This window comes from Rhincodon typus, chromosome 14, assembly GCF_021869965.1.
Source record: "Rhincodon typus isolate 14 chromosome 14, sRhiTyp1.1, whole genome shotgun sequence".
NCBI lineage: Eukaryota > Metazoa > Chordata > Chondrichthyes > Orectolobiformes > Rhincodontidae > Rhincodon > Rhincodon typus.
In genome coordinates, this window is record NC_063345.1 from 36282251 (window position 1) to 36295917 (window position 13667).

General features: G+C 41.1%; 1 protein-coding gene across 8 annotated transcripts in view; it reads left to right on the plus strand.

Annotated features, from left to right (window-relative positions):
- Positions 1 to 8184, plus strand: part of nlgn3a (neuroligin 3a) — a 187685-nt gene extending 179501 nt beyond the window's left edge. For all 8 annotated transcript variants that reach the window (XM_048605126.1, XM_048605122.1, XM_048605124.1 and 5 more), the window contains one exon: positions 7327 to 8184. In XM_048605126.1, the coding sequence (XP_048461083.1) occupies positions 7327 to 8182 (856 nt within the window). In that variant the 3' untranslated portion in view covers positions 8183 to 8184. The remainder of the gene's footprint in view (positions 1 to 7326) is intronic.
- Positions 8185 to 13667: the final 5483 nt, after the last annotated feature.

Consider the following 13667-nt stretch of genomic DNA (forward strand, 5'->3'; position numbering starts at 1 on the left):
AAGACAAGGTGTTGGGCATAAAGAAGGAAGCAACATGTGGCAACAGAGCTCAGAGGGAGTAAAAGACAATTAGGCAGATAAAAGGATGGATAATGGTAAGCCAGGGAGAAAGAAGAGCTACAAACGGAGATTTTAATTAGGTGAAAAGGGGTTCAATGTGCTGAAAGCATCTCATGTGATAACAGGGCCTGCAGTGTGGGGTTTGATAAAGGACATGGAAAGTGGTGTTCAGGTCCTAAACTTATTAAACTTCATATTGACTCCTGAAGGCTGCAAGCTCTCCAAGCAGAAAATGAGGTGTTGTTCTTCCAGCTTGTGCTGAACCTCACTGGAGATAGAAATGTTGGCCAGGGAACACGGCGGTGTGTTGAAGTGGCAGATAACTGGAAGCTAGGGTCATTTTTACAGACAGAATGTACATGTTCTGTAAAGCAGTTGTCCAGTCTGCGTTACATCTCCCCAGTGTAGAGCAGACTACATTGTGAGCAGTGAATACAGCAGCTTAGACTGAGTGAAGTGCAGGGAAATCACTGCTTAACCTGGAAGGTGTTTGGGGCCTTGGATAGTGAGGCGAGGAAGTAAATGGGCAAATGTGTTGCTTTCTGTGATTGCATGAGAAGGTGCTGTGGGGTATGAGGAGGTGATGGGAGTAGAGGAGGAGCAGACCATAGTATCCTGGAGGAACTGGTTCTTGTAGAATGCTGACAAGGGAGGGGAGGGAAATGTGTGTCTGTTAATGGAATCCTGCTGGAGGTGGTAGAACTGGCAGCTTATGATCCTTTGGATGCAGATTCTGGTGAGGTGGGAAGTGAGGACCAGGGGATATTATCCGTGTTGTGGGAAGGAAGAGAAAGTGTGAGGGCAGAAGTGCAGGAAATAGGCAGACACATCTGATGGCCCTATCAACCACTGTGGTGGGGAATCCTTGGTTGAGGAAAACGGTGGACCTATCTAGCCTTGATTGCTAATTTGGGAAAAAGACTCAGGGAGACTCTACATGGACTGTATGTTTGCAAACGTTGTAACTATGCAGAATCATAATGTTAGTGCAACAAATCTGATGCGTTAGCCTGTATTAGAGAACCATCATATATCACATGTCCAGTCTATCAGCGAACCTTTAGATATTGTCCTATGCTATCAAGTTAACTATTGCAATAGTTTTATTCTAACCAAGCCACCTTGTCATTGCCTATAGTGTATATGAAATAGTGTCTGCATTTTCATTTCTGTTTCAGTTGCTGCCACCATTGTGATAAGTTTGTTGCACTGTGGGCATATTTACCACTCACCTGTTAACGTTCCCGGTGTTACTGACCTTACTCCGACAACATTTGGCATGCAGCCCATCCTCCATGTCATTGTAAAAATATTTCTGCCCAGTTGTAGGTCAGTGGGGTGGCAGTGCACACAAGCTGCTCACGATTACCCATGAATGTCATTACGTTATACGACACATTAACAGCACTGGTCATTCGTTCTTCTATCACTTGTGCAGCAGTGAGGAAACCATCACAAGTCATGTACAATGCAAAAGTAGTTCCCCATTAGATTAAGTTGCCCTTGGACCAGAGAATGAGCAGTTCCACTGTACATTAACTGCCCATTTGGTAACAACTCCTCAGGAGATACTGGGAAAGTAGCATCCCACAACATGTATCATTGCCATGATTAGCACTGTAATGCTTAGAGACTTGCTCCAATTATGACAGTGCTTCCAAAGACCATTCACTTTTATGTCTGTACAGGTGCACATATTGCTAATTATGATCATTCATAATGTCCTATCCATTGCAATTTGAATTCTAGCTGCTCTGGCATGACCTTTAGCATGACCTTATCCACTACACTGGGAAACTCAACTTGTTCCATTCCTGCCTCTCCTTCCCTGTTGTGTATGATTAGTTATCCTGAATTTCATATGTCAGCCTGTGCAGCTGCTCACAAAACTTTCCCACAAATTGTTTAACTCTTTCATTTGTAGGTTATACTTCTTCACTACCAGACACAGCATCCCCTGCCAATCTTATTGCCCTTCCTGCCTTGACTTCATATGGAGTCAAACTACTGAGTGTTGTCCTAAGTCCCATTAGAATATGAGGCAACTGATGTACCTATGAATGTCTTTAGCTAAAGCTCTCTTTGACATCCTAATCATTCGACCTACCATTCCTGAGCTGTACAGGTGATAGAGGACATGATTTTTATTTTGTTTAACCTAAGAAGCTTATAAATTTCACGAGAGCATGATAAATAAGAGGAGTGTCTGATCAGCACCTCAAGCATGCTCCAGGCCTCAATTCTTCAATATTTCGAAGATTTGTCTACCTCCTCTTTAAATGCTTTTAGTTTTTGCTACAGTTCAGACGAATGAGGGGGGATCTCGTGCAGACTTATAATATTCTAACAGGACTGGACAGGGTAGATGCAGGGAGGATGTTCCCAAAGGTGGGTGTGTCCAGAACCAAGGTCACCATATGCGGTTTTTGGGTAGACGATTTAGGACAGAAATGAGGAGACGTTTCTTCACCCAAAGAGCGGTGAGCCTGTGAAATTCATTACCACAAGAAGTAGTTGATGCCAAAACATTGAATGTATTCAAGAGGTGGCTAGATTGAATGCTTGGGGCGAATGGGATCAAAGGTTATGGGGAGAAATCAGGATTAGGCTATTGAGTTGGACGATCGGCCATGATTATGAAGAATGGCGGAGCAGGCTCAAAGGGCCGAATGGTCTCCTCCTGCACCTGTCTATGTTTCTATGTTCCAACCTCCACAACACCCTGGGGCAGAGAATTCCAGACAGTCACTGCCCTCGAGGAGAAGAAGTTCCTTCGCATCTGAATTTTAAATATATCCCTTTAATTTGTAGCTATGTCCCAATAGTTCAAGATTCTTCTACAAATGGAAATACCTTATCAGCACTCACTCTGTTACGCCCCTCAGAACCTTGTATATTTCAATATGATCATTGCTCATTCTTCTAAACACAGAAGAATAAAAGCCAAACCTGTTTAACCATTCTTGATAAATCAATCTCTGCATCCCAAGAATTAACCTAGTGAATCTGTTTTGAACTGCCTCTAATGCCAAATTTTTTTTTAAATATGATGACCAAAACTGTGCACAGTACTCCGGATACAACCTCACCAAAATCCTAAATAGTTGGAACAAATCTTCCCTCTTTTAAAACCTCCTCATGATAAAGGACAAAATTCTATATGCCTTTTTAATTACCTCAATCACACCATAGTCTATAATCAGTTATCCTATAAAATATGGTCCCTGAGCCAAAGCCATCTGTAATGATATTCCTCACTTTGGGTTTACCTCTTCCAACATTATTGAAACAATATTTATGGCAGAACAGCCTTGTGTAGGATAGGCTTCCATCAACTTTGTAAATTAATCAATAATGATCAAACAATAACTTGTTCCCCAACTTGGTGGGAGAGGTCCTGTAAAATTACTTCTAACTACTCCAATTGCCCCTTTGCTCAAGGCTGATGTGATATGGAACCTTGACTGGTCTTTGTGGATTATTTTGAGCATATACAAGGGATTGCTGACAGTGTTTTTAATACTCCTTCCCATTCCTTGCTGCCACCAGTATCTGTCCATCCTCCCCAACATGACTTCCCGATCATGGTGTGCATTCTGTATTTTCATAAGGTTACACTAAGAACAGCATGTGGCTACCACACCTTCCTCTCTTTATCAGATGCCATCAGCATCTTTTACCACTCCTTGTTCTTCCCATCACTTTTCCTTCCTCTTCTGTACTTGTGTGAATGTAAATGTAGATTTCCTCCATGCCAATTGTCAAAGCTGCTGCCCCATGCTCAGGACCGTCTTGTAGCTGCCACCTTGGCTGCCTCATTTATCAGTTACCAAGTTGGATGGGTTCTGCTCCCTTCTGATGTACTTTAACTATTATCACTACTGCCTCTAGTGGTAGTCTAAAAACTCCAATTAAATCCTTAATTACTGTCTCAAGAAGTATGTGCCCTGCTCCTGAGGTGATGTTCCCCTTTCATCTCCAAATTACCATTTAATCAATAGCACCAAAGAAAATTGCTACAGTTACAGAGATTCATCTAGACATGACATACAAGCGAGGGGATCAAATGTACTTTGCTGGCATGTTGTCAAGAGTCGCACCGCTTGTGGAGAAAGTAGAGGATGCTATGGCAGATTGTGAAATCTTCCAGATCCAGTATGAACCAGCAAGTTCCACATGCTCTGGTAGGCATCAAACCAGTAGAGATATTGAATGTAACAGACAAGCACCTTTCTCAATTCAAGCGACTTCTTGTCAAATGAAATCAAATAAAGAGTGTGGCAAGAAGTTGGGATGAATGGATGGCCTGAAAGCATCAAGTACACTCCTGTTATCACAGGACTATATTGGGCATGCAGAGATCAATTGAAAACGCAAGATGTCATATTATACAAAGGTAAGTGAATCATTAAACCTAAGGAGTTGTGAGGACAGTGCGTCCACACAAGCTACCAAGGAATTATGTTGAGTCTGATGAAGACAAGATAAGTGCTGCACTGGCCAAGCATGAGTAAAGAAATTAATGAACACATCAGCCATTTCATTGCTTGTAACAAGCACCAAAGTAAGTAAGTTAGAGAGTTGCTGATGATACATGACATTGCGGGCAGACCAGGGATGAAGCTGGAAGTAAACCTTTTCACTCTGATCAGGACGATGTGAACTCACCAGTTGCACAGTCCACAGATCAACCAGCACTCTCAAAGATTCACAACATACCAACAACTGAAATGGGACAATAACAGTTAATGAAGCAACAAAAGTGGCAGAACAACATTCCCCTGGAGAAAGGACATCACCCAGAAGAATGGTCAATGACATCATATAGTTTAAGAGGCTGGTACAGTCTATGTACGCAACGCATGTACAGAGGCGACTGAGAAGAATAAACTGCAAATGTATAAGAACAGTTTTGTTTATCGTGGATGGCATGGGTAACTCAGTGTAAATGACATTGTATGTAACATTTTCTTTCTTAGAAAAAGATGTGTAGGATAGAATTATAATGGTACAAATGTGTCATAATCATTTTACAACGAGCATGAGGCATTCACTGTAAACATCCACCTTCCTGTGTCTTTGTTGAACTGATTGTACTAGCAAAACAGGTGTCCTGCAACTTGCGACATTCATTTCTTAGCTTTGTAGATTTTGATGCCTATCGCCAAGAACAGCTCAGTAGTACCACCACCAACTGAACTAGCTGAGTCTCCAAGGATGCCAACCTAAGCCTACAGCAGTAGTGGCTGCTTTGCTCAACCAAAGATTTTGACAAAAACATTTAAGATAGGTATAGCTCCCTTGATTAAATATGCCTGATTTTGGTGGCCTCATTGCCAAGACCAGTTGAAAACATTTCTGGAGGTTTCTTTAGATGATCACATCCCTCAAACAACTTTGCTTTAATCCTTCTGTAATATTTTTAACAGATAAGCACAGATATTTTTGAAATCTGCATTGTATTTTTAGGAACAGCAGTGTGCTGGAGATGGTTTTGTAATTCCTGTGGACTTTTTGCAAAACCATAACTTAGCTTCAGTGGGCATCCATTTGATAGCACAGTCACCCATAGCTTGTATCACTCTGCTAATAACTGAGAGTAGACTGCTAGAACACTGAATTATTCCGAACTTTTGCAGACAGGACATGCTTGGAAAATTTTCCAAATTGTCGTGTAGATTACAGTGTTGTAGCTGTGCTATTTTTTTCTTAATTCATTCATGGGATGTGGGCATCACTGTCTGAACCACCGTTTATTGCACATCCTTAATTATCCGGAAGGCAGTTAAGAGTCAATCACAATGCTGTGAGTCTGGAGTCACATGTAGGACAGACCAGGTAAGGGCAGCAGTTTCCTTCCTTAAACCAGATGACAATCAGCAATGGTTTCATGGTTACCATAAGACTCTGAATTCCAAATGCCATGGAGGGATTTGAAACTGAGTCACCAGAACATTACCTTCTTTGGATTAGTAGTCTAGTCATAATATTACTGGACCACCAACTCTGCCATTCTAGAACAGCTTGCCTAAGAAATAGCCAGTTCTTCAGCACCAAATTTTCAATATTATTGTTGGCTTGCTGTATCTTCAGTAGTTGCAGCTTTTTTTTATCAGATGGAGTGAAGCAAGTTGGCTGAAGGCTGGCATTTGTGATGCTGGGCCTCAAGATGAGGCCTATATGGATCAACCACTCTATTATTGGTTCAGCCTTTTGCACTGATATGGACCCAGCATTGAGAATGAGGAAGCTTGTAGAGCATAATTTTCTGGATTGTTGTTTAATTGTTCAGCACGTTCCTCAACTGGATTGGCAAGACTGCAGAGACCTGATCTGATCCATTGGTTGTAGGATTGTTTAACTCTGTCCATTGCTGCTTCTGCTGCTTTTTCTGCTGCATGCATTTAGTCCTGAGCTATTTGTTTCACATGCAGTGGTTACTTCTCCTAATACTTTCATGGGCAGGTGCAACTGCAGTACCTAGATTGGTGAGGGTGCAGTCAAGTACATCTCCTCAATAATCTCTGCAGCAAAAAAAAAGTAAACGTTTTCTCAAAGTTAGCCAGTTGTTGCTGTAGTCTCAGCAGGAATAAAGCACAACTTCACAACCCTCATGATTACCTCGCCATTGTTGCTTCAACAACCTTTGACCTGCTGACAGCAAGGCAATCAGTCTAATTTGTTCAAATAATTTAAGTATAGACAAAAGTTTGCATGAAATTGTACTGGAGCTTTGGGACCAGTTTTGGCCTCTCAGTTAGGATCAACCATGCTGCCTTACTGCTGTTATGATCCTGTAAAAACCTCTACCCTGCAATAACTAATTTAGTTTAGGGCAAATGTTTTTTTTGTTCTCATACTGCAAAGAACATACAGTGTGAGTTCTTGTTTATGCTGATTTTCATGTTTTGGCTTATGTTAGTGAGAATGGTAAGAAATTTTGGCGTCACTTAATATCACAGCAAAATGGATACAAATTATTAGGATATGTATAAAACTATGGTGTAACTTAATACATGAGCATAAGATATTTCAAGTTCAAGTATCCTTGAGCCAAGCCCCTGTTGCTGCCTGTAGATCCCTGTTCACCTTATATTGAGCAGAGATTGTATGATTCTGTGCAGGTCTTTCAATCTTCACTTCCATTACATGTTTTATTAATCATGCTTGATTTACACAGAACTGGACCAGGCTCACGGCTAAACCTGGTAGGTACATTGCACAAAGCTTCACATGCAATAGTAATTGTTTTCTTTCTATCTTTAGTGATCCCAACAAGCCAGTGCCGCAGGACACCAAATTCATTCACACAAAGGCAAACCGTTTTGAAGAAGTGGCCTGGTCTAAGTACAACCCACGGGATCAGCTTTATCTTCACATTGGTCTGAAACCGCGAGTCCGGGAGCACTACCGTGCCACCAAAGTAGCCTTCTGGAAGCACCTGGTCCCACACCTATACAACCTGCATGATATGTTCCAGTACACCTCCACCACAACCAAGGTGCCTCAGCCTAACACCACTCCAATCTCCTATGCGACTAGACGACCCAATGGCAAGATTTGGCCATTCACAACCAAACGGCCGGGCTCAGGCATGTCTCCAGCTTTCAACTCCAATGAGCAGCAGAAGGAGAACTGGAACTCGGAACAGGACGGCGGTTCCCTCCTGATCGAGAATCCCCGCGACTACTCGACTGAGCTAAGTGTAACCATCGCAGTGGGGGCCTCCCTGCTTTTCCTCAATGTCCTGGCCTTTGCAGCTCTATACTACCGTAAGGACAAACGCCGTAACGACCCCCACACACAGCCAAGCCCACAACGTAACACTAGCAACGACATGACGCATACACAGGAGGAAGAGATCATGTCACTACAAGTGAACCAAACCCACCATGAGTGTGAGAACATCCAGGCTCATGAGCCCATGAGGCTTCCTTCACTGCCGGACTACACTCTGACTCTCCGCCGATCTCCCGATGACATACCCCTCATGACCCCCAATACCATCACCATGATTCCCAACTCCTTGATGGGGATGCAGACCTTGCATCCTTACAACACCTTCGCTGCTGGTTTTAACAGCACAGGGCTGCCTCATTCACACTCCACTACCCGGGTATAGTCCTGGGCAGAAATCCTCCAGTAACAGGAGTGAATGAACTCCGGGTAGAGACCCCCTCATACAGACCACTCCACACTGCTGGATTTTAACAAGAGTTTAATTAACATGTGCACTGTGCCATCCTTACAAGAAGGCTTTCTCCCTGGGAACTTCAAAAGACACGTATTCACATTGGGCCTTCTTGTTCAAAGAGATAACCTGAAGTTTTATAAAATAATCAAAATGAAAAAGTGTTTAAAAAAAAGAAAATTCAAAAACAAAAGAAAATGAAAGTGCTTTTGTTACCATTGTGGGGAGGCAGCAGCAGTTGACTACCCACCTTTATCTCATTGTTCACATGCCTTAGCCCCGCACGCTGCTGTGCTCCATGCATTTTTTAATCACTTTTAGAACAGTTTAGAGTAAATATATTAGAACCGATGGGATGGTAGGAAATGCACACACACGAGAACTGAAACGCTATGGCCAGCCGAGCCAAGAATGTCCTCTGCAGTTTACAGATCAGCTGCCATAATTTCATGGGAACATCATGGAAAGACCAGAAAGTAGTGAGAACTGGGATTTCAGCCGAAGTTATAGCAATCGTTCGATAGAGCCCCTAGAAAATTCCCAGTACATTGTTTCTCAGTAAGGTTGTTAAGAATAATGAGGCCCTCCCTGACCTCCAGGCTCTGTTATCACTTGGAAGCCTATGTGTTCTCCCATTGCTACCTACCTTTTCCTTCCTCATTCATTTAATTGGGGAAGCACTTTGAATTTTTGTGACTCAAGAAGAACCTAACAAACGTTTTACAGATTTTTTTTGTTCTGGAGCTGGTGGCAACTCTTCAAGTACAGAAAATAATGCAGCTTTAGATAGTGTGCACCCCTTAATATTTTTTATACAAGGTGAAATGTGACATGTGCCAAATTAGAACCAGCATTTTTTTCGGGGGGTATGGAGGGTTGTTTTTAACTGTATCTGTCTGTTTTGTATTTTGGTATAAGCAATCTGTTGCTGTCTGTTACTCTGTGTCATGCTTGTCTGCGTTTGAGAAGGTACAGAGGGGGACAGTGCCACAATACGCTCCCAAGTTTTGAGGCTTTTAAATTCAAAGTCAGGCTCTGTTCCATGTACTCAGTCCAGGCTCACAAGTGCTATCAAAGGAATGTTTTTTTCAAACCCACATCAGGCACCTCCCCACAGAAGCCAGACTCCAGGCGAGTGTAAAAAAGAATACATTTCAATGCTAGGGAATTTCAGTTTGAATTTTTAAGCAGGCTCTTCCCTCCAGAGTTTATACTTGTCATGCATATTTTGAGTCATATTCCTTGTCCATGATTTATTTACAAGTTCATGTTGTGAGTGTGTGTTTAATGAGATTGGTTTGAAAACTTTAAGTTGATTCTCAGTGTGCCCATTTGGTAAAAAACAGGTACAAAATTTCTGAGGGCAGTGTTTCTTGCCCCAGGGCACCTGACAAATGTCTGCCCCCACATTGGGTTAAGCAGTTTTTGAGAGTTCTATTAGCCATTTGAAACAGATATTAGGGCCCTTACATATGTAAAAACCTGTTTTTAGGATTCCTCTGGTATATGGGCTGTCCCGAGTAAAACATGCACCAGAAAAAACCTAGCTTAAGACAATCAACAGCCACTATGATTGGGTAACAGTCACCAGGAAAAATAATGTACACTTTTCCATACTTTAATATGAAGCAAGGTGATGCAGGAATATTCATGCGCAAGGATTACTGCCAGTCATGGTCACCCCTCTGTCATTGCTTCACCAGTGAAACAAGCAGCCCAAAATCCACGTTCTTTAAATCAACTTGCTGCCATTAGAGGCACAACAGGCCTATCAACCAAAGCATGAGATGAGACTGCGGTCAGTTTCTGGAAAGTTGTGAAGCTTTCTTATAGACAATGAATGGCCCATGACCAGTTTGTTCTCCATAATCCCTATCTCATCAGTGCCAGCATTCTGTGGGAGGGAAACAAGACAGTCTTCTCATAAATATAAACCCACATCCCAATTATAAATAACTCCAGCCTCGCTCAATAAACTAATCCAAATGAAACACAGCTCATGCACTCAAGAGTAGTTACTTATGTGTGACAAATGTAACAACAATGCCAGATGCATGTATATTCGAATGGAAAATGCTGCAAATGCTCAGAATGTCTCCTTGGAAGAGACTTTAATAATTCTGAGCATTTGCAGCATTTTCCATTCGAATATACATGCATCTGGCATTGTTGTTACATTTGTCACACATAAGTAACTACTCTTGAGTAGTTGGAGGTGAGCTGCTTTCTTGAACTTCTGCAGTTTTCAATGGTAGGCCCATTGTGATGTTAGGTAGAGAGTTCCATGATTTTAGCCCAGTGACAGACAGGAAAGGACCTACAATATGGTTCCAAATCAGCAGTATGTGTGGTTTGAAGGGGAATTTGCAGTTAGCGGTATTCATAGAATCCCTACAGTGTGGAAACAGGCAATTTAGCCCAACAAGTCCTTACTGACTCTCTGAAGAGCATCCCACCCAGACTCACCTCCCCAACACTATCCCTGTAACCCTGCATTTCCCATGGCTAATCCACCTAACTTACACATCCGTGGACACTATGGGCTATTTAGCATGGCCAGTCCGCCTAACCTGCACACCTTTGGGCTGTGGGAGGAAACCAGAGCACCCAGAAGAAACCCACACAGACATGGTGAGAATCTGCAAACTCCACACAGTCGCCCGAGGCTAACATTGAGCCCAGGTCTATTGCACTGTGAGGCAGCAGTGCTGACCACTGAGCCACCGTGCTGTCCATTGTGTGTTCTCAAGCATCCGCAGCCCTTGTCCTTCTGTGTGATAGAGGTTGGGAATTTAGAAGATGCTGTTGACTTGTTCCTGAATCTACTTGCCAGCAGCTGAAAATAGAAAGTTATCAGATATAGTGCCAAGTTCTGGTTGGAAATCTCAATTTGCTGTGATAACAAATAATCAAACCACTGTCCTAGAAAGAATACAAAATCAACATCCACAATTGTGGTCAATCCTGTCTGAGCTGGTTCTCGTCTGACTTTGAACCACAAATTAAGTTGCTCTCGTGTAAAACAAAACCAGCATGTCTGCCATATCCTATCTACATCAGTATTCTTCTATCTCTAACCCTCCATATTCAATTTTTATTTACATCCATCCCTCCATATCCAGTTCGTCAATGTGTTAAACTTTCATTTCTGCTTTTCAATATCTATTCTTCCATTGTCCACAGCTTTTATCCTTATCTCCAATCCTGCTGTTTATCATCCCAAATCCAATCTTCCCTTTTTGCCTTTACTACTGCATCTGATCCTTTGTTAACTGTTCTTTGTGATCCTATTAACCAACCACTGGATAGCACTAGAAGTCGATTCTGTTGCAAGTAGATTAATTCCCTTTGGTTAATGTTTTCTTTTATGATTAACATGTTCTTTTGGGTAAGGTCTAAAGAAGCTCCACTATGATCATCTAGTAAATTATAAACTGCTTTTCCCATGCCAGACAGCAGTAAAGCATCTGATGTAAAGTTTACTCTTGCTTGCCTTCCGTGTAAATCACGGTGTCATGTTGCATTTGGACAAAGAATGATCATCAGGTAATTCAGCTAATATTACTTGATATATCCTCTAGGCATCTTGATGATTTCAATTATACAAACTCTGACATTGGCTTATAGGACTTCCTGTGTGATTTTTTAGAGCTGAGGACCGAAAGTCAGTGCCATGTGTGGAAGCAACTATTAGGGTATCAGTAATTGTCAAGAAGGAGGTTTCATATTTTCTTGCGATATTTTGGATTGAGTTGAACATTTAAGTCAACAGCAACTACCATTCTGGGAGTCTGCAATTGCTCGTTACTGGATTGGAGTTTGGGAAATCTGTTTGGCGCCTTTTTGGCTTTCAGTTTTACCGTGTGTTCTTCAGGATTGGAAGTAGGCTGTAAGATGAGATGTGGAGCTATATTAGTTACTGAAGGACTTTATAGAGATGACTGCTCCCTATGCTGAATAAGCATCTCACTCAAACATCTGGGTTCAGAGTAACAGAGACTATGCTTTACCTGTTTTTGATGTTAAAACTTGTCAACCAGTGCACATCTGGAACAATATAGGACAAAGGGAAAATATTCCATTGTGTGTCATAGACGACTCTTTGAATATTGAAGTGTGCAGATGCCTAGATCCTTTTCTATCATGTTCAAACTGTATCAACTAAGTATGTTTTTAGTTTGAGGCTGAATCTTTTATTTAGAGTGCAAACACTCTAAATATTTCTTAATTCACATTATTCTCAATAAACTGAACAATTAAAAAAAATCAATTTCCATTATTATTTTGATGCTGAAATACTCCTGCGAAGCTTAAGAGGTAAACTGCAACTCTGACTGAGGGGAAAACAGCACAAAAGAAAAGCTGATCTGTGGGTACAAAGCTGTTGTATCTATATATAAGACCTATATTAAGATATATAAATATGAACTATGATTTAAACATATCAAATATGACATTTTTCTGAAATATCATTCATTCTATTTCTGTCTGAAATTATATTTTTAAAAGGCACTGAAAGCAAAATTAAAAAGTTTTGGGAAGATTGTCCACAGAAATGTCTATCCTAAATGATGATAACTAGTTTTTGGTTGCTGGAAGCCATTCAGCAGCTATCAGCTGTCAGAGATTCAGGGACTCCTTAAAATGGTGTCACAGCACCTCAGTTACCTGTAATATCGTGAATGAGCCTATGTGGATTGTGTCTATGTATTTCTGCTGTCAAGGATAATATAATGCCTATGTATCCAAATTGTTACCTGTGATGCAACAGGGTCACATAAGTAAATCAGCGCCTGAACCCTATGTATCACTTATTAAGGATCAATTGGAATTTTATTTGGACTCTGCAAAATTTTCATGGCCCTACTAAGTATTCCAGCTCATTTTGATCCCACTGAGTGATCTACCTTTAGCATATCTTTTTCTACATGCTAACTTTAAGCCACAATGTTTATTTTAAACTCTGATTGATGGTGAAGCATTTCTGCCTCGAAATAAAATGATAACAAGATGCTGGAGCCTTTGTTTATTCTCCGAGTTGCTCCATTTATTTGTGGAAAGTATTCACAGTTTTCTTGTAGGTTTATTTATGTCTTTCTGATAATGCTGGGAAATTCATAAATACATGTTATCAAGGCAACTGTGATTACTTTATCAATGAGAGAAGCATTCTGGCCTTCCATGCATGTTTTCAAGTTTCTAATTTCCTTACCTGAAAGTGTCATCGTTGCTGAGGTACAGAGCAAATCCTGTTACAAACAAGTGAAGAAGAATAACCTTTCTTTCTTCCATTTTTTTTCCAATCCTGGTTTGATTTTAACAGGTTTTTCAGTTTTCAAATAAGACATTTTATTGCCAATTTATTATGTACAATTTGAAAGAATTATTCCAGATAGGTATTATCAAAGCATATCAC